General features: G+C 39.3%; 2 protein-coding genes across 2 annotated transcripts; both read left to right on the top strand.

Moving 5' to 3' along the window:
- The first annotated feature begins 3,215 nt into the window (after positions 1-3,215).
- On the top strand, positions 3,216-3,653 carry LOC138906234 (uncharacterized). Its single transcript, XM_070194766.1, has one exon. It carries the CDS (start codon positions 3,216-3,218, stop codon positions 3,651-3,653), a length of 438 nt encoding a protein of 145 aa, XP_070050867.1.
- Positions 3,654-4,183: 530 nt separating this feature from the next.
- LOC104102566 (uncharacterized) lies at positions 4,184-10,026 on the top strand. Its single transcript, XM_070194765.1, has 7 exons — positions 4,184-4,297; positions 4,415-4,597; positions 5,030-5,128; positions 6,849-7,049; positions 8,795-8,968; positions 9,151-9,222; positions 9,325-10,026. The coding sequence occupies exons 1-7, from the start codon at positions 4,184-4,186 to the stop codon at positions 10,024-10,026; spliced, it is 1,545 nt and encodes a 514-aa protein (XP_070050866.1).
- The last annotated feature ends 11,808 nt before the right edge of the window (positions 10,027-21,834 follow it).

The raw sequence follows: 21,834 nt of genomic DNA, 5'->3' as shown, positions 1-21,834 counted from the left end.
TGAGCTTCATGGGTTGTATTTGTGCTACTTCATGAGTCAGAATAGGCTATAAAAACTAATGGGTTAACTTGGGCTCAGCCCAAATAGACCTATGAGCTAAAATGTTATAGCCAAACCCATTAATCTCTAAGCGGGTTGGATGAGTTTGGGCTCAAATTGCCACTCAATCTACTATTTTCAATATAGTAAATAAATTTATATGTAAATATTTTTAAAATTGTAACAAATAGTATATTTAAATTCATAATTTTAAAAATATAATATATCAAATACTAATCTTTTAAAAATATGAACCGATAAAATTTAAACTCGGAATTCTCCTCTAATTAAAAAATAGGTGGCCTTTCGAGATGAGATTACAATTCACCATTCTATCAGAGATTTTTCAATTCTTGAGACAATTGGATAATGTATTTAATCTGTCAAAGAGATTTGATAAGGCTATGCTATTTGTCCTTTGAGAGGAGTAGTTGGCTATAATTTGGGTGACCTTTTCTTGTAGGGTTAGGGCTATAGTAGTTAGTCGAAGTGCCCTTAGTAAAGTATAGCTGGCCTTTCAGGTTTGCTTACTCTTTACCAATTTCCTAGTGATATTTTGAAGCTTTAAATTTTTCTATAATCCTATATATTCGAAATTTAAAATTCCAATTAATTCAAATTCAAATATCATAAAGTTATTAAAGACGAAAACGTTCCTTAGGATCAGAAGTTTTTTCAGGATACAAATAAAAGACTTATAGTTAAAGATGGAGTAATTCCATTCATTCCACCACATTATTATGATATTTTAATTTCTTTTATCGTAGGCAGTCTCCTCGTCGTTGGGTTTAATTATTCGGTATCTAAACTCCACTAACCTTATTAATTCATAAATTGCTATTTATTGAAAAGTTTTTAAGATCTCAATCATCCTATCGCATTCCCCGATGATGAAAAGATAACTTCCCTTTTAATATGTCAATACAAAATTTGATGAATATGGATGGATTGGTACTATTTATATGTATATGGACTCAGTTGGCTTCTCATGTATGGTAAAAGCCTGTGGATAGGATCATATTAATAACTTGCATGTGCCAAAAGTAGTAGTGTGCTGCAATTTTTTCCAACTTTGTGCTACATTTTCAACTTCTGTATTTTGTGGCATATCAAACAACGGTTACTTCATTCTTTTGTCTTTTATATGGTCAATTTAGTGGTGTCTTATCCTCGAAAACCTCCTACCCTAGTTCCTAGAGATAAAGTTCATCAATATCATCTATTGAATACGAAATATTATGCTTGGAATAAAGTACTCTTGGATAGGACCCTGAATATCTCACAGGGTGAGCTTTAATATAATAATTGAAAAAAAGAAAGTAATTTGATGCATAAAATATTTCGCATCCATGCAGGGTTCGGATAGGTCGCGCCCCAAGATATGTGATGTAAGCAGCTTACCCTGATGTTAGTATCAGTGGCTGATTCCACGACTGATTATTGAAGTAAAAAAAAAAGTATATTGCAACCAATAATCACTTTCGTAGACACAAATATAAGTAGAGATAATTATTACTTTTGTATTCATATATAACTCGAATAGCTCCATTTTAATACTAGTTGCTTTCTAGTTTGTATTTTTTTTTTTATTTTTAAAAGGTGTGCTATGATGGGCTAAATAGTCATACAACATAATGAGACAATTATCGATTAGGCCTAGGTCTCCATTAGGATGGAGCATAAAGGGCTCATATTTGTGAAAACTTATACTCTCCGTTTCAATTTAGATGAGGTAATTTGACTCGATAATAAGTTTAAGAAAAAAAATGACTTTTGAAACTTGTGATCTTAAAAGCTTAAGGGATAAAAACTTTGTAGGGTCATGACATTTATGTGGTTATAAAAACTTCTCATTAATGATAGAATGGGTAAAATAAAGAGTTTAAATTGAATTATTTTCATTTGTAAAAATGTGTCATTCTTTTTGAAACAGACTGATAAGAAAAGCGTGTCATCTAAATTGAAACAAAGGGATCACCTGGTATCTTGATCACTTAATAGGAAAAAAAAAATTAGGAGTACTTAATATTGAAATGAAATGGATCCAGATAGGACCAAATAGTTAAAAACAAATCATACTGCCGACCCCAACTAATTTTATTTGGAAGTGTTAGCCCAAGTGAAGTTTATTTTGATGATTGACAAAGGAACTCAAGCATGAACCAGGTCCATACACAGTATACACAGACATAGACAGATTCAAGTACAAGGCATGCGTGTGAATGAGATAAGCTTAAGTGGTTATATCTGATATCTCCTTAACGAAAAGGTTGCATAAGTGATAATGAGAAGGACTCCTTACTCGAGAGAACTCTATCCTAGATAAGGGAGGAGTTATAAGTTGAAGATAACTTGAACTCTTCCACCATGGAAGAGTATAACATTATAACTCTAGTTAATTCTTATTCTACTAACTCTATATATTGCAGGATGTTCTCATTTTACAGGTACGCACAAACACTGAAGTTAAACGTGAGTTGAGAGCAAAATAGCAAGGCATTTTGCAAGCAATTCTTGTGTGATTCAAGTGTGCGAACTTGAAGCTACATGAACCAGAGAGAAGAACCAGTTCCAAGTGTCTGTCTTTTACTCTAGTTTCATTGTAGTAGGTATTTCAAATTATACCTTTCAGCTTTATCTAGAAGCAATTGTACTAGGTACTCTGAGTGTTGTATTCAAGTTAGAATTAACTTGAAGTTGTCGCAACAGCTAGAGGCTGGTTGCCACAAAGGGTTAGAGGTAATCCTTAGGTTTACAAAGAATTTTGTAAATGTTATTTTTGGATCAGTGATTTAGTGAAGTGTTGGGAAAAATCCTACTAGGTAGTAGGTCGTGGCTTTTTCACCTTTTGATCCAGGTATTTTTCACGTAAAAATACTTGTGTTCTTTACTTTATGCATTTATTATTCTGCTACAGTAGTATAAGGAACACATAGAAGAACCAGGTCCTTCTATAATATGTGCACACGAAAAGTTGGACACCACACAAATCACCCCCGCTCTTGTGTTGTATTGAAGTACGAAATATCAATTGGTATCAGAGCAGATTATCCTTGAAGAGGCTTACACCTTAGGAGAAGATCAACATGAGTGCACCACCTAAAAACTGGAAAGGGCAATCCACTGCTAAGCCACCATTCTTTAATGGCTAGTACTACTCTTGGTGGAAAAGCAGGATGAGAGATCACATTATAGGAGAGGACTATGAGCTATGGGACATTGTCACTGATGGTCCACTGGCTACCTTGAAGAAAAAAGCTGAAGGAGTAGATGTGCCAAAGACAAGAGCGTATTGCACTGCTGAGGACTTAAAGACGTGTGAGAAGAATGCTAAAGCCAAGAAATGGCTTGTTTGTGGAGTTGGTCCAGATAAGTACAACAAAATCCAAAGTTGTGCCACTACTAAGAAAATTTGGGACACACTACAAGTGGCTCACGAAGGAACACCTCAGGTGACGAGATCTAGAGGAATTCTACTGTACTCTCAGTATGAGAACTTTTCTATGAAGGAAGGAGAACTCATTCAAGAAATGTACACAAGGTTCAGTACACTGACAAATGAGCTAAAATCTCTTGGAAGGATTATGAAGAAGATAAAGTCGAGAAGATACTGACTAGGGTTTTGCCTATCACTTGGGGAGAGCAAAATCACTGCCATCCAGGAATCAAAGAATATTTTTACTCTCCCACTGGATGAATTAATTGGAAATCTCACTGCCTATGAACTTTGGAGACAAACCATGAAAATGGATGTAACTAAGAAGGAAAGGAGCTTGGCACTCAGAATCACTGAAGGTTCTGATCTGGAAGATGATGAAATGGCTATGATCACCAAGGACTTCAAGAAGTACCTGAGGAGAGGAAAGGGTTCTTCAAAAGGTGGAAGCTATAGCAAGTCAAAGGCTCCTGAGAAGCAAACCAATTATGGCTGCTACAAGTGTGGAAAGACTGATCACCACATCAAGAACTTTCCTTTATGGGAAATTGAATGGAAGAAGGAAAGAGCTGAACGAAGAAACAGGAAGAAGGAACAAGTTCAACCCAAGAAAAGCAACAACAAAGGATCATCCAAGGCTATGGTCGCTGCTTGGGGATAAAGCTTAGATAAAGCTCAGATGATGATGATGATGATGAACGAGCACTTATGGCCATTGGAGAATCTGAGGTAAGTGTCCTTCATCTCAAAGACAAGATTAAGTTTTTGTCTAAAGAAAGGTTATTTGAGTTACTACTGGAGCTAATTGATGAATCTGAGGATGTAAATGATGAAAAGGAATAGTTGTCTAAAGAATGTGTGATTTTGAAGACCAAGTGCAAAAACTTGTAACTTAGGGTTAGTGAAACTGTAAGTGAAAATACTGTGTTGAAGAACTAGGTTCATGCACTTGACTCAACTGTCCTAAAACTTAGATATGAAAATCTAAAATTGAAACTAGGAATAGGCAAAACTACAGTTGATCACACACAACTCACTTTAGAAGAAAATGTAGGAAAAATGAAGGATGAGTTGTACAAGAGAGATGAACATATAAGAATTCTAAAGGAGGATCTAAGCAAGGTAAAGCATGACCTAGACAGAACCTATAAATGGAACAGATCCTCCGATGCACTTTCATGGCTACAAGAACACCATAATAGCAACAGAAGAGAACTTGGCTTTGGGAGCCCGACACCTAAGTGGGATCCCAAAAGCAAGTACCTCACACTTCTTGAGAATAAGATTTGCACACACTATGGTAAAATAGGTCACTAGAAAAGTGAATGCACTGCAAAAGAAAAGGCAAGTCAAAAGAACAAAGAATTTGTTCAAGGGATTAATAGGCTACCAAGTTGGGCTAATAAGAATCTGATTCATCCTTTTGCCTATAGAAAGGGACCCAAACTAGTTTGGGTTCCTAGGACTAACCCCTGATTTCCTTTTGCAGGTCCAAGTGAAGGGGGGGCAACCAAATATGGTACATGGATATTGGCTGCTCAAATCATATGACAGAAAGCAAGAACTAGTTCCTTTCACTTGAGGACCTTAAAGGGGGTAATGTCTCCTTTGGGAATGGGAAGAAAGGTGAGATCATTGGGGTTGAAAAGGCAGGTAAGATTGATTTTCAATCTACTAAGAATGTCTACTTGATAGATGGACTGAAGTACAGTCTAATAAGTGTATCACAATTGTGTGATAAAGGTAACATGGTAGCATTCACCTCTACAAAATGCTTTGTGATTAATCTTACCACTGACAAGATAGTTTTGCAAGGAAAAAGAGTGAACAACATATATGTTGTGAATCTGTCCACACTTTCAAATAATGAACTCACTTGCTTAAATGTGTTGGATAATGATCCCCTCATTTGTCACAAGAGACTTAGATATGCCAGTCTAAGTCAACTCAACAAACTAGTCTCCAAGGACTTGGTGATAGGACTACCTAACATTATGTTCAATGAAGATAAAGTTAGTGAGGCTTGTGTAAGGGGGAAGCACGTAAGATCCTCTTTCAAAAGCAAGAAAGTGGTAAGCACCACCAGGACGATAAAACTGGTCCATATGGATCTTTGTGGACCAATGAGAACATTGAGCAGATGTGGTAAGATATATGTTATGGTGCTTGTTGATGATTACTCTAGGCTTATTTGGACATAATTTTTAATATCTAAAGATGAAGCATTTGACATGTTCACTTCTTTTGTTAGAAAAACTCAGAAACAACTAGGTAATCAACTTGCATCAATTAGGTCCGATCATGGTACTGAATATGAGAATACTAAATTTGTTGAATTTTGTGATGAACATGACATAAATCATAATTTTTCTGCTCCTAGGACCCCACAACAAAATGGAGTAGTTGAAAGAAAGAATAGGACATTGGAAGAAATGGCTAGGACTATGCTTCTTTCTAGTAAACTACCCTATACTTTCTGGGCAGAAGCCGTGAATACTGCATGTTACATGATAAATAAGTGCATGACTAGTCCTCTTGTTGAGAAGACTCCCTATGAGTTACTTAAAGGGACAAAGCCAAATATATCCCATCTTAGGGCATTTGGATGCAAGTGCTTTGTGTACAATAATGGTAAAGACTCCCTAGGTAAGTTTGACGAAACTAACATTCTTTCTGAGAGCCAGGAACATGATGATGAAACAATTTGGCTGGTAAGAAACTTAAATGAAACCACAACCCAGATTGAAGCTGCACCAGAGGAAGGAACATATGATGGAACATGTCCTTTCACCCAAGGCAACTTGATAGGTGGAACTGAATACAGATGAACTGATCCTCAAACCTCGAGGGAACCTGTCCATGAAATTATTCCTCCGTAACAAAATATTGAAGGAACATCTAGGGGAAACCAGCTGGTTGTGAAACCTTATAAGTATCAAAGTTCTCATCCCATTGAGAACATAATTACTGATCCAACCAATGGAATCAAAACCAGATGTTCCTTGAAGAATCTTTATGCTTTTAATGCTTTTTTTTTTTATCTCTTATTGAACCTAAAAATGTTGTTGAGGCTTTACAGGATGCAGACTGGGTGACTGCAATGCAAGATGAACTCAACCAATTTGAAAGAAGTCAAGTTTGGCATATGGTACCAAGACCCAAGGACATATCAATAATTGGCACAAAATGGGTATTCAAAAACAAACTTGACGAAGATAAAACAGTTACAAGAAACAAGGCAAGATTGGTGGTTCAAGGATATAGTCAAGAGGAGGGCATAGACTATGATGAAACTTTTACTCCAGTTGCAAGATTGGAAGCTATTAGACTCCTTATAGCCTTTGCTGCTTACATGGAATTCACTCACCATCAGATGGATGTCAAGAGTGCCTTCCTCAATGGCTATCTAAAGGAGGAAGTATTTTTCAAGCAACCTCCGGGATTTGAAAGCAGGGAATATCCTGATCATGTGTACAAGGTTGACAAGTCACTTTATGGGATCAAGCAGGCTAGGCTCCAAGAGCATGGTATGAAAGATTATCAAAATTCTTACTTGAGCATGGCTACAAGAGAGGTAAAATTGACAATACTTTATTCTTGAAAGAAAAAGGTAAAGATCTCTTGGTAGTTCAGATATATGTTGATAATATAATCTTTGGAACAACTATTGATAAGCTAAGTAATGAATTTGCTAAACTAATGGGGAGTGAATTTGAAATGAGTATGATGGGTGAGCTTAATTTCCTTTTAGGCTTATAGATTAAAAAAAATTCAAATGGAACTATGATCCATCAGCAGAAGTATGTAAAAGAGTTGCTTAAAAGGTTTTAAACGGAAGATTCCAAAGAAATTGACACTCCTATAGCAACGGCCACAAAATTGGATGTAGATGAACCTGGTTCATCTATTGATCAGAAGTTGTATAGGGAAATAATTGGCTCTTTGTTATATCTCACTGCTAGCAGACCTGACATTGTTTTCAGTATAGGCCTTTGTGCAAGATTTCAGGCAAATCTAAAGGAGTCTCACTTGACTGTTGCCAAGAGGATCTTGAGATACCTAAAAGGCACCACTAACCTTTGTCTATGGTATCCAAAAGGTAGTAATTTCAACTTAGTGGGATATGCTGATTATGCAGGTTTTCTTATTGATAGAAAGAGCACCTCAGGTATGGCACACTTTCTTGGATCATGTCTTGTGTCTTGGGCCACCAAAAGCAAAATTTTATGGCCTTATCTACTGCTGAAGCTGAGTATGTTGTTGCTGCCTCAAGTTGTGCTTAATTGTTGTGGATCAAATATCAATTAATGGACTTTGGAATTGATGTAGATTGTGTCCCAATCTTTTGTGATAACACTAGTGCAATTAGTATGCCCAAGAGCCCGGTTCATTATAAAAGAACTAAGCACATAGATGTTAGGCATCACTTTTTTAGGGACAACTATGAAAAGGCTTTGATTACTGTGAAATTTTGTGCCACTTACAAGAAAATAGCTGACATCTTCACAAAAACTCTAAGTGGAGATCACTTTGAAAGGAACAAGTTAGAATTAGGGATGATTAATATCACCTAAAAGAACCAGTTCTAACTCAAAAATTGGTTAGAAAATCTGTGAATTTTGTACATAATTAGATTAGATTTTGCTCACTCTCATACTTTAATCAATATACTCTTGTGCCATGTGCTAAAATGTCTCATTAATCTCTAATGATATTATCTTTATTTTCTTGGAAAATTTAGAATTACATAAGAGATTTCTCGGTGAATAACCCGGTTCATCAAGATTACATGGTACGTACTCTCCACTTTGCATATTTTGGAATAATTATATTTTGATCATGATAAAAAGGAGAGTCCCATTTAATCCTAATCTCCTTTAGCTTATCCGTTATGAAATGAACCAGTTTCACCCACCCAAAATGCAATAAATGCCTAGATTTTACGGAGAGTCCTCAACGTCTTTTCAAACTGACTCCCAGTTTGATTAGACTCCTGAGCTTCTGAAAAAGCTACTATTACCCAATCAAATTATCCCTCTTTAAATTGATTTGGCCTTAGTCGTTTCTTCACTTTTAATTTATAACCGCCAAACAATTCTCTTTATCTTTTCTCATCTTCTAAACACACATAATCATCTTCTCTCATCCTCTAACCATCAATGGCTAACACCTCTAAAACTCTTTCATCACCACCCAAAGAATCCACACCCACTCCTTCAACCACACCCTCAACCACACCTATCTCTATGAAAGGAAGATTCAAGATGCTTGCGCGCAAAATAGTCGCTGAAGGAGAACAAATAAAAAATAAACAATTAGCAACTGAAGGAAAGTCAGGCAGATGAACCCCAAAAATCTGAAGATTCTTTCAAATCTGTAACTGTGGGGGAAGAAACTATTTCATCTGAAACAGAGCAGGTAACATATGATCCAAAAATTACATCTGAGACTATCTCTAAGGTTGCTGAAAATCTGGAAAATATGTTTGTTTTGGTATGAACTATGGTTGGGGTTGAAACAACTGAGTCTAGGAAATTAGGTGGTAAAAATAAAAAGAAAAAGAAAGTGAGGGTGCTCAAGGCGATGTGAGGGGAATGAGAAAAGGAATGGCTGAATCTTCACCCACTCCTGTTGGTTTGACTGAAGAAATAGGAGCTATGGTAGTATGGAGTTAGGAATCTGCTGGAGAAGAAGAAAGTTTGAGAGAAAAAGTGGGAAGTGGGTCTGGAGAAGCTGCTGAGGGATTGGTTAGATTGGGAAAGAATGTTCAAGAACCTGTTCCATCAGTACAAGAACCTCTCGAAAACCTATTGAAATGAGTGTCTAATAGTTATAATCCTAAATGGAAGAAGAGTTCAGGAGTTATAATCCCTGGAATTGCTAGGGCAAACAAGAAAAGAAAGGCTGCCTCTTTTATCCCTGTAAAGACTCCTCCTGCAAGAGGAAGAGCTACAAGGAGTCAGAAGAAGCAGAGTGAGGCAGAACTGGAAAAAGCCCTAGAAGAGAGTAAAAGAAAAGTTGTTACAAAGGGAAAAAAGAAAGTGGTTGAGCCTGTTGAGGCAGTTGAAATTGAAAAGATAGACCTGGTTCTTCGTGATGAAAACAAGGCAGAGGAGGAAGAGGTTGCGACTCCAAAAATAAAGAAAATAAAGACTTTTAAAAAGAAGTCCCCTTCAAAGACAAAGTCTGCAGAAACTTCTACCTTGGCGAAAAGAACCAGGTCTGATGTGAAATCTAGAAAAGTGAAAGTAGTGGAGGAAGAAGAGAGTGAAGAAGAAGAAGAAGAAGAAGTAGAAGATGAGACCGATGAAGAACAAGACAAGAAGGAGAAGTTTGGAAAAAGAACTATCTTGAAAGGTAGACTCCTTAGGGATTTGGAGGAGGAAGGCATGGTCATGCTGCTGCAAAAACTCCAACTACAGGGTTGGAAGGACATGGTCCTTCAGATGGATGGAAGACTTGCTAGGGCTGATATTGTAGAGTTCATGGCAAATTGTGAGATAAAAAATGGCAATCACCAGTGTGGTGAAGGGAGTGACTGTGAGCTTTGACGACAAAGAATTGGGAGAGATTCTGGGTGTACCTGCTCAAAGGTATAATGATTACAAAAGGCTCAAATGGACAAGCCTAGAGAACCTCCCTACTTCCCTTGCCATTACAAGGAAGTTTGCTAACAATGAGTTAGAGCTAGAGGCCAAGGCTGTATACAAAAGCGAGATGAAGCCACCCCATAAAGTGCTGTTTAAATTTGTTAACAAGGTTGTGCTGCCCGAGAAAGAAAGAAGACACATTGCCACATTCATGGACCTGGTCCTTATGGAATGTTTAGACAGTGGGAGGAAAATAAATTAGCCTAGGTTTATCATCCAGCTTCTTGATAGGGTTCTGATGAGTGGGGATTTTGACTACTTATTAGCACATTTTTGCTTTCGTTTTAGTCCGAAAACGTTTAATTGTCCGAAAATTCCAGCACTATATAAATAGAATTGTTTTATTTTTAGGTTAATTTATGTACCCTTTGACATCAACAACCGTTTACTTTGCTTCTTTTAGTTATTTTTGTCATTTTGAGCTTTTTGAATATTAGTTTTATCATTTCAATCTTTAATATGGGTTTAATTATCACTTCTACTTCTTCTTCATCTCCTAATTTAAGCATGAGTAGCTAGATTTAGATTGTGATCCAACCCTAGGGTGTGAACTTAATGGGTGTTTGATTTATTGCTTGTTTATGATTGGGTGTTGATTATATAGCCTAGTTCTTGCTTTTATTTGAAGATTTAATGGTTGCAAACATTATCTCATGCCTAATTGACTTGGTGTCTACTTGAGAAAGAGAGACTTAGTCTAGGAAAACTTAGCTAGCAAGCAATTAGGTCAATCGAGAGATTGATAAACACAATTAAAGGGTTGAACCTAGAGATAGTACAACCCGACTTGAGCTTATTATCAACTGCTTTGTTCAATACCCATTTGGACTTGAGAAAGTCAAATTGGGCAAAATCACTCTCTGACCGAGAGGTATTGAGTGGGTACTTGAGTGTTGGTAGCTTTAATACACCCCGACCAAGAAAACAAGCTTTAAGGCTTACAACCCATTAAGTGAACACCTAGGTGAAGGTCATAGCCCTAGGCCTTTTTACCTTTTGAAAAACAAACAACTATAATTTGCTAGTTTTAATTCTTAGTTTAAAATAGATTTAAAAACAAACCAACTTTTGTGGAAGTGTAATCTGAGATAATTCAATCTCATTCATTCGAATATATACTCCTAAGCCCCGTTCATAGCTCCCTGTGAAAAATCGACCCCGACTCCTTGTTGGGTACTATTATTTCTCCGACCGTTTCACAACCCCAAATAAAGGTGTGGCTTGGACGAGATTAATTTTTGGCCCCCTATCGGGGAGCTAATAACGGATTTAGCTATATATTTGGTTTTGCGTATGAATTGTCTCATTTTTCTTCCTTGTTACTAATGTGTGAGTATTGTAGGTGCATTGATGGCAAACAACGAGTTCGAAAACATAGCCATGGGGGATGTGGACGTCGATGATGATGCAATGGATGAGGTCCCTCTTGAACCTCAGGCCAATAGACGAGGCCGACTGCCTCAAGACAATGTGCCTGTTCCACCCCCAACTCCACCACGAGCGGCTACACACCGGGTGTTGCCAAATGAAGGGTATGCAAGTACTATAGTCCCACCCCATATTAGGGCGGGCAACTTTCAAATAACCAATGTGATTCTCACTTTGCTCGAGCAACGGGGGTTCTTCACCGGTGCACCAGGTCAAAATGCATATAAACATTTGAAGGGGTTCATTGATACGTGTTGGGGAAGCAAACAAACAAATATCTCCGAAGATGCTTTAAGGCTAAGGCTTTTTACCTTCTCTCTATGGGGGAAAGCTTTAGATTGGTTAGAACGTTTGCCAAATCATTCCATTCGTACGTGGGATGAACTTGCGGAGAAATTTATTTCAAAGTACTTTTCTCCCGGGCACATGGCTATTCTTCGGGATGAAATTTTAGCTTTCAGGCAAGAGCCTAATGAACCACTACACGATATATGGGAAAGATATAGGACAATGGTGAAAGAGTGCCCCAACAATGATATGACAGAAACATGATTCAACAAATTTTCTATCGGGGGATCAATACCACCAACCAATGTGTAGTGAATCAACTTGCCGGTGGGAACTTCATGACTACGCCTTATGCGGAGGTGTGTGAGGTTTTGGATGAAATGGCGGATACTTCATCGGCGTGGCAATCTAGAGCCAATGTCCCACAAGGTGATCCAAATGTGATTCTTTCTCATAAAGAGTTACATGACCATGGGAAAGCAATAGCCGAGTTGACAACCACCATGAACCAATTGGAAAAGGCTCAACTTCAACAAGTGCAAAACCTGAGGCAAGTCAATGCTATGAAGGGAGTCAATATTATGGTAAACAAAAGAAGACCAAGAAGTCCATAAGTGCAACAAATAATGGACAATTTTATGCAAGATGATAGTGGGTTTGATCAAGGCGATTCTTACAATGATCAAGATGAAGAGGTCTAATATGTGAGCAACTTTCAAGGGCAAAGAAACAACAACCAAGGCCCTAGTCAACAACAATGGAGACCTTCAAATAATCAAGGCAATTGGAATTCTAGCAATCAAGGCAATTGGAATAGTGGAAATAATCAAGGCAATTGGAGTGGAAACAATAACCAACGGAATTAGAAAAACAATAATAATCAGGGAAATTAGGGAGGCAATAACCAAGGCGGGTGGAACTACAACCAAGGAAATCAGGGGTCGGGTTTTCAAAGGCCCCAGATGTACCAACAACCAAGCAACCCACCTTCTTATTCTTCTCATGGTCCTAGTTCTTCCAACAATAAAATGGGTCGTATTGAGAACATGTTCAACCAAATGATGGAGAAGAATGCCGATTCTGATGCCCAACTTTCTTCACACAACACATCAATCCGTAACTTAGAAGTGCAAATGGGTCAAATCTCTCAAGCTTTAAATTCTCGTCCTAAAAGAGGCACTACCAAGTGATACGGTAGTGAACCCGAAGGGTGGGAACACTACGGGGCATGCCATAGCCGTTACTACAAGAAGTGAAAAAGATGGGAATGCACCTACCTCAAGCCAAAGGCAACTTGTGGATGATGAGCAAGTGGTAGAAGAAGAAGAGATCCCGAACAATATGGTGCAAGAATATGATGAAGCACGGATTGATATTGATGACACGGTGGAAGAGGCTTAAGAGGATGTGAACCCATCTAGGGATCATGTGATTGACATACCGGAAATGGTAGTGCAAATAACTAAGGCACCATTGCCTAAGCCACCTCCTCCCTATCATCAAAGGATTGCCAAGAAAAATGGCGAGAATCAATTCAAGAAGTTCATTGATATGATGAAGAGTCTCTCTATAAATGTGCCATTAGTTGAAGATTTAGAGCAAATGCCCGAATATGTTATAGTTATGAAAGCTTTTACTTGTCCTCAAGCAAATAAAGTAATTCCCACCTCCCCAAGTTAAGAGCCGTTCCATCCAATTAAAAATGCATCAATCACACCTGAATTGGGACCAACAATTACCCACACAATCATGAATTATTAACAAGGCAATGGATTGAAGTTTTAAGCACAAATAGTTCTAATGTGACACTTGAGCATCAAGAGTTAACTTAATTCATCAAGGAAGCTCGCTCTTTTATGTAGGTCATTGTAGATCTCAAACTCCTCCTCCTCTACTCTCTGTTAGCCTATCTCACTTAAGAATGTAGCACTCAATTCAAAGATTTGTGAAAAGCTCGCTCATCTCTCTCAAAAGAATGTCGCAAGTACGACTCTAAGTACCATAGGCTTGCCCCTCATGTAGATCACCACTAATGTGAGTTCACTCGGCTAGAAATCATGTAAGACTTTTTCAAAATGTAATGAAAGCTTTTGGACTCATCTTTCCTTAGAACGGGTTCATTTTTCCTTAAGCACTTATTTTCTCTTTTCAGCTCATGCTTTGCCTACTCTTTAAGGCATTTTCTTTTTTTTAGGGGGACTAGAGAGAGTTAACATCACTCTTTCTTGGTCATGATATTCATTTTCTCTTTCTTTGCTTTCTCCATGCTTTGCATCATTACTATTTCTTTGAATCCCTTCGACTCTTCAACTTATTCACTTTCTTTTTGCATTTTTTTTCTCTCTCTCTCTTTTTTCTTGCCTTTCCTTTTCATCATTTTTTTTCTCTTTTTTTCTGTGCTTTGATACCTTTTTCAAACTCCTCGTCTCTCTCCCAAACTTACGTTTTAGCCAATAGTTTCTCCAGAGTGTTAAGGGAAGCTTGGGTGCCAAGAGAGAGTCACTTCAAAAATGGGTAAAGGCTTGTAATATGGTTATCAAATGAGAAAGGTTTTAGGCTCAAATGGGTTGACTAGGGATAACAACATTGGTGGGTCATGGAAAATTTCAAATGAGTCAAGGAGAGCCTACAATTACTTCTCAAGCCAAGCAAAACTTAAAATTTCGCCTAGAAACACATTCGGGTCAAGTTCTAGACCATTTGAATGGGTACTTGGACTTGCAACAAAATCATCTCACCTCTCACGCAACTAGAATGTTAAAAAGGATAGAGTCGAGGGCCCACAACGACCATATTCAAGATTGAAAATCACTATGGCTCGACTAAACTACTCGATGATTGCCTAAGTCAACGCAAGAGTCACAAGGTTGCTAATTAGAGCTACTTCTTTCCCAAAAAACATTTTTTTAACCATAAGCACGTAGTTAAGTGTGTTGGTATCAAGTGAAGCATGTTTGACTTTTTTATTCATTACTACTACTATTCTTACCTGAACATCAAAAACAAACTCAATCCCTTAAGAAGGTTATCACGCCATCCATCGTTGGGAAGAATCACCCGGTTCACACAAAAACTACCTTTGGAAAGAACCGTAGAATTAAGAAAACCAAAGGCTTATTGACTACTTAAAACATAAAAAAAAAAGCTACAAAATTAAACATAGACTAATAAGAAAACAAAATAAAAAAGCTACAAAGAAAGCTACTAAAGACATAAATGAATGTACATAATGAGAGGGGTAAAGATAGAATATATACATCAATAGAGAAAGAGGGAAGAATATATACATAAATTAAAGGAAAGAGGAAAATGTTATTAGATATTACAAAACAAATGTCAAATACCCACTTATCAAATAAACTCCACCCCTCTGAATAAAAATAAGCATTGTCCCTAATGTTTAACAAAATAAAAATAAGGAAAGGTAAGAGTAAAGAGGACTCCCTATGTGGCCTTGGACATCTCTGTGTCCATAGAAGCGTCACCACCCTCAGTCTCCTCTAACTGGATCTCATCATCCACGACTCTGGGAGTAACTAGGTTGGTGAACATTTGGCGCACCGCCTCAGCAGTGTCGGCAGCCATGTCTGGCTCCTCAAACTGGCCAACTGGTGCTGATGGTGCGGCTGGGTCTGTCCCCATCAGCTTATCAAATGGAAGGTCACCAGCTGCTGCTATCTTATTCACCTCTATCATCAGTCTGTCAATTGATTTCTTGGACGCCTGGGATTTCTTCATTTTCTTTACCTACTTCCCGAGCTCCTCAATCACTGTGCCATGTGCTACCAAGGTGTTCATGATGTTGGTCTAGTTATCCAAGATCTTCTTCAACGTGTCCTCCACTGTCGAAGGAATCTGAGGTGTCGAGATGGATGAATATGCTGCAACAACACTGGATATGTCAGTCAGCTTTATAGTGGATGTTTACATCCAGTTGTTGAGGCTCGCCAGTATTTGGGAGACTCGCAGCACAGATAGTGGATGAGCGGGCATGGGCACCGTCTTCAAAACCGATGTGAAAGGCACCGATGCTGAAGGACCTGAAGAAAGAGGTGGATGCAAAGTTGTTGCACTATCAGAAGGATCTGCTGAAGTAGATGGCAAGTCAACTATCCTAGCAGCTACCTCGGCAGGCTCATCAGACTGGCCTGCAGTAGTAGAGGGCTGACCCTTCTTCTTTGGGTTTCCACCATCCATCAACGAATACCACGAGAAAAGCTTATTCGCCCTCACCTTGGTGTCAAAATCCCTTGGTTCCACCCCCGCATATATGAGGTACTCAGTGATAGTGTTTGGATATGGGTAGGTGGTGTCACCTTGCCTGGGAACCAAGGATATGTTGACTGACATCACGTCACCCATATTGATTAGGTACCCGGCCATGATCGAGGTGACTAGCACTGCTCAAGGGATTGGTAGATTTGTTTAATTTCGGCATGGGTCTATTCTTCTACACACAAACGTCTGCCATCCCTTTACCTCAAAATTCAGGGTGTTCCGCTGAATTGGAATCCCTGTTGTGATCCATGGTGGTGGTGGTCCCGGAGCTGCCAGAAGCTCAGCTAGCCATGGGCGAGATGCATCGCCCATAGCCAGCTTTTCCAAGTATTGCACTGGCTCCACATCCTCCAACCTTAGGTATGTGTACAAGGTGGTTTGGTCAAACCTCACTTTCAAGTTCCTCACTTTCGTCACTTTGGTCCCCTTCTTGATGTGTGCCACATTGGCATAAAATTCCCGGATCAAGTGCTCTTTGGCATCCACTACACTTTGAGTGAACAATGTCCACCCTTTTTCTTTCCCGAAATTGTCTTAACACATTTGGGTTGTATCTATCCAGATCTTTCAACACAAACTGCCGCTCAAGAGTGAGCGATCTCTGTGGCCACCACTCTCGGAACCTGTTGAATGTAGTCAGGCTTAGAAACCTATCTTCCCAAACTTTCTTCTTCTTTGACCTCTCCAGGCCTGCAACTCTGGTATCACCCCCCTCCCCGGACATCATCTGGGATCTCATACACCTCTACTGTAGTAGCTGGTGTGTCGGGAACACGTGTAGATGAAGGCACCGAAGCCTGACTATTCCCTTCCGACCCCTCAGAAGTACTCTCAGAAGAGGTAGGCTCATTTCTCAGTCGGTATCTGTCATGGGGCAGTTGTGGCTGTGATTGCACAACAGGCTACCTTTGCACGGCCGCACATCTGAAGTGCGCTCCGCACAATTTTGGGTGCGGCCACACATTGAAACTTCAAAAGTAACAACTCTCTGAAGACAGAGAATTGCTTGATCTGTGGCCATACACAATATTTTGCGGCCGCAGTTGAATTTCTGTGGACGGCACAATTTTAAGTGCGGTCTGCACAATCATTCTACACCAAATGCCCTAGCCTACTGATCTGTGGACCGCATAATTCCTTGTGTAGCCGCACAATTCAAAAGTTTATCGGGCAGCTTCTAGGGTTTTTACTCTTACGCACAATTTGGACATGGTAGTAGCAATTAAACTATATCAACCAAATACCCATTCCCCATATAGCAACTAGGAGTTTACCCAACACAAATTACAGTCCACATGGTTATGAATTTGACAATTGGAAATAACTAAAAAAATTATCAACTAAATTAAGAAAATTGAAAAATTCTAAGGATGATTTGAACATACCAGTGATGAAGTGGTGTTAAGGAGTGATGAAAGATGATGATTTAGGAGGCAAATGAGTGCTTCAGTTGAGTGCAATATTTGTGCCTTTGTTTTAATTCTCCGAGAGTGTAAAGTTGTAACAGTAAAGTAAAGGCTACTATTTATACTTAACGGGTTGGCCAAAAGTTCAAGGGACAAGTGTTTACTTGATATGCATTTACCCTTTATTGATCTGCGGTCCGCAGAATTCCTTGTGCGACCGTAGATTCTGGTGCGGACCGCAGATTTCCTTGTGCAGACGCACAATGGCCATTTCTCTGACAAACAAACTTCAGAGAGTGTGCAATTTTTCATCTCAAGTTGTGTGGTCCGCACAAGACTTGTGCGGCCGCAGATCCCTTTTTGCTATAACGTTCAAAATTATGCGGTTCACACTTTTTCTATGCTTAGTTAATTTTTCTGAGCACAGTCCCTGTAAAGCACAATCATTCCTGCAACACACTGCAAAACCAGTTAGCACAAAAGAAGACCTATCTAAAGAAGAAGAAACAAGGGTTGCCTCCCAAGAAGCGCCTGATTTAACGTCGCGGCACGATGCATATTACATCACTTCAAATGAATCACTGCCACCACGTGGCCATCATCAACTTGTACCAAATAATGCTTCACCCGGTGACCATTGACTTGGAATACCTCATCACTTTTATTCTTCAAGTCCAGTGCACCAAAAGGTATCATACCCACAATTTCAAAGGGACCACTCCATTTGGATTTTAACTTTCTGGGAAACATCTTCAATCGTGAGTTGAATAACAAAACAAGATCACCCACCTTGAATTCCCTGTTTCGGATGTATTTTGTCATGATGGTACTTCATTCTTTCTTTGTACAAGGATGAACTTGCATATGCATGGTACCAGAATTCATCTAATTCATTCAAATATGCAACCCGCAAGGTGGCAGCAACATCCCAATCAAGATTTAATTTCTTTAAAACCCACATAGACTTGTGCTCAAGTTCCACCAGAGGATGACAAGCTTTGCCAAACACCAACTGGTATGGAGACATCCCAATAGGAGTTTTAAAAGCAGTCCGATAAGCCCATAGTGCATCATTAAACTTCTTTGACCAATCCGTCCGATTAACATTCACTGTTTTGGATAAATTATTCTTTATCTCCGGTTGGAGACTTCCACTTGACCACTTGCTTGAGGGTGATAGGGAGTCGTAACTTTATGAGTGACACCATATTTTCTAAGCAAGGTGTCAAAAGCTTTGTTACAAAAATACGACCCCTCATCGCTTATGATAGCCCGCGGAGTACCAAACCTTAAGAAAATGTTCTTCTTCAAAAATGCCACCACACTTCTTGATTCATTGTTGGGTAGAGCAACGGCCTCAACCCATTTTGACACATAATCAATAGCTACCAAGATGTAGGTGTTTCCACAAGAACTCACAAAGGGATCCATGAAGTCAATACCCCACACATCGAAAATATCAATCTCCAAAATTGTGGTGAGGGGCATTTCATTTTTCTTTGAGATTCCACCGGCCCTTTGACATTCATCACAACGCTTGACGAGATCACTTGCATCCTTATAAAGAGTGGGCCAATAGAAACCGCAACTTAACACTTTGGCTGTCGTTCTTGCTCCACCATGGTGACCACCATATGGCGAAGAATGACAAGCCCCAAGAATTTCAGATTGTTCCTCCTCCGGTACACATCTTCTAATCACTCCATCCGTACAAATCCAAAAACGGTACGGTTTATCCCAATAATAGTCTTGACAATCCCGTTTGAGATTCTTCCTTTGGTTTGAAGAGAACTCATCCGGGATAATATCACTTACAAGAAAAATTGCTAGATCCGCGAACCATGGCACCTCTTTCATTGAAATGGATAAGAGTTGCTCATCGTAGAAGGAGTCATTGATTTCAAGGCCATCATGCGGCCTCCCCTCCTCCTCCAAACGAGACAAGTGGTCCGCCACTTGGTTTTCACTTTCTTTTTGGTCTTGGATGTCTATGTCAAACTCTTGCAACAAAAGCACCCATATCATCAATCGGGCTTTGGAATCTTTCTTGCTCATAAGGTAATGAAGTGTCGCATGATCCGTGTGGACAATCACTTTTGCACCCATCAAGTACGGGCGGAACTTCTCAATAGCAAACACAATGTCAAGGAGCCATTTTTCGGTTACAGTGTAGTCTTGGGCATCATTCATGGTTTTACTAGCATCGTAGACTCGATGAAAGATCTTGTTGATACGTTGCCCCAAAGTTCTCCAACCGCCACATCACTAACATCACACATGAGCTTTAAAGGAGTGATCCAATTCGAGGCGATGATAATGGGAGTAGTTGTCAACTTGAACTTGAGCAATTCGAATGCTCTCATGCAATCATCATTGAAGTGAAATTTAGCATCTTTCTCCAAAAGCTAGCACAAGGGGTTCACCGCCTTGGAAAAATCCTTTATGAAACACCGGTAGAACCCCGCGTGACCCAAGAAACTTCTCACGCCCTTTACGGATGTTGGAGGTGGAAGTTTAGAAATCACCTCTATTTTCGCCTTGTTGACCTCTATTCCCTTATTTGAAATTTTGTGGCCAAGCACCCTCCTTGACCATGAAATGGCATTTCTCTCAATTTAACACCAAGTTCATTTCTTCACACCTTGCCAAAACCTTATCCAAATTTGCCAAGAAATCATCAAAGGAATCCCCGACTACTGAAAAGTCATCCATGAAGACTTCAAGGTAGTCCTATACCATATCCGTAAAGATCGCCATCATACACCGTTGAAAAGTTGCCGCTGCATTGCATAAGCCAAATGGCATCTGCTTGAAAGTGAAAGTGCCATAGGGACAAGTGAAGGTTATTTTCTCTTGATCTTCCGGGGCAATAAGGATTTGATTGTAGCCTGAATATCCATCTAGAAAGCAATAGAATGCCCGACCGGCCAATCTATCAAGCATTTGGTCAAGAAAGGGTAATGGGAAATGGTCTTTCCTTGTGACTTTGTTTAGCTTCCGATAGTCCAGACACACTCTCCACCCGGTCACCGTTCTTATTGGAATCAACTCGTTCTTATAATTGGTGACCACAGTTATGCCCCCCTTCTTCGGAACGCATTGATAAATGGGCTAGACAACCCCGACATCCAACTACTTTATGATCTCCTTTTTGACCACCTCTTGCATTGCTTCATTGAGTCTCCTTTGATGTTCAATAGAGGGTTTGGCATCTTTCTCCAAATTAATCTTATGCATGCAAAATGCGGGGCTTTGTCACGACCCAACTGGAGGGTCATGACTAGCACCCGGGCCATACTTGCCGAGCACCAACGTACATTTTATCTAACCTTCCTTATTATCTTTAAGGGCCGACAAGATCAATATAAATGGTAGACATGGATCATGAACATCCAACAATGAAAGATAATGTCATGAACATACATAACATGGGACGACAAGACTGTCAAGAAACTATATATAAGGTACGAGCTACCATGAGTCGACACCTGTCTATGAGCCTCTAAAAGAACATAAGTGCTACAACATTGCCGGAACAGGGCCCCGACATACCCATAAGGTCTATAACAAAAATGCATACCAAGACCACGGCAAGTCCGGAGAAAGGATCTTGCCAATAACGCTGAACCGGATAGCCTACTGTGATGGGGGAGCTGCGTCTACCCGTCTATCAGGACCTGCAGCACGACATGCAGCGTCCACAAATAAAAAGGACGTCAGTACGAATAAAGTACTGAGTATGTAAGGCAGAATAGCATAAGTAAGAACAATAATGTAAACAGTGATAGGGAATATACAACCTGTGACATCTGGGTACCTCTGAGGGCTACTGACATGAAATACATGATACATACATATATATATATATATATATATATATATATATATATATATACATAAACGTTTAAAACATATGCCTTTGTGGGCATCATCATCATCATATCGTACCCGGCCATAATAGGCTCGGTAAAACGTACCCGGCCATCATAGGGCTCGGTAGAATCGTACCCGGCCACGTGGAGCTCGGTAAAACCCAACTGATCAGTGGTTGCACAATAGGTGCCATACCCGGCCGACTATAGCGCGGCTCGGTAGAGTAAAATAGATACATATATATGATGCATGCTGGACTCGTTGGAATCATATTTTGAACCTTTTGGAGTGACATAAGGTTGGTATCCTTCGTACACGTTATTAGGATTAACTCTTCATCAAGAATCTTATAAGAATCAGGAACTACCAACAACATTGATAATATAAGAATAAGAGAAGTAACATCAATATCAATCGTTTCATAAGAAGGGCAGCA

Source organism: Nicotiana tomentosiformis, chromosome 2 (genome assembly GCF_000390325.3).
Source record: "Nicotiana tomentosiformis chromosome 2, ASM39032v3, whole genome shotgun sequence".
NCBI classification, from domain to species: Eukaryota; Viridiplantae; Streptophyta; class Magnoliopsida; order Solanales; family Solanaceae; genus Nicotiana; species Nicotiana tomentosiformis.
Note: the sequence above shows the minus strand (reverse complement) of the source record. Positions and strands in the feature narration are given on the sequence as shown.

Bases quoted from the DNA above. Each gene is read 5' to 3' on its own strand.
- LOC138906234 (XM_070194766.1), top strand. From the start codon at position 3,216: ATGAGAGATCACATTATAGGAGAGGACTATGAGCTATGGGACATTGTC.
- LOC104102566 (XM_070194765.1), top strand. From the start codon at position 4,184: ATGGCCATTGGAGAATCTGAGGTAAGTGTCCTTCATCTCAAAGACAAG. The intron at 7,050-8,794 runs GTAAAATTGACA...ATAAACAATTAG, and splicing joins TGAGCATGGCTACAAGAGAG to CAACTGAAGGAAAGTCAGGC. The intron at 8,969-9,150 runs GTATGAACTATG...GTATGGAGTTAG, and splicing joins TGGAAAATATGTTTGTTTTG to GAATCTGCTGGAGAAGAAGA.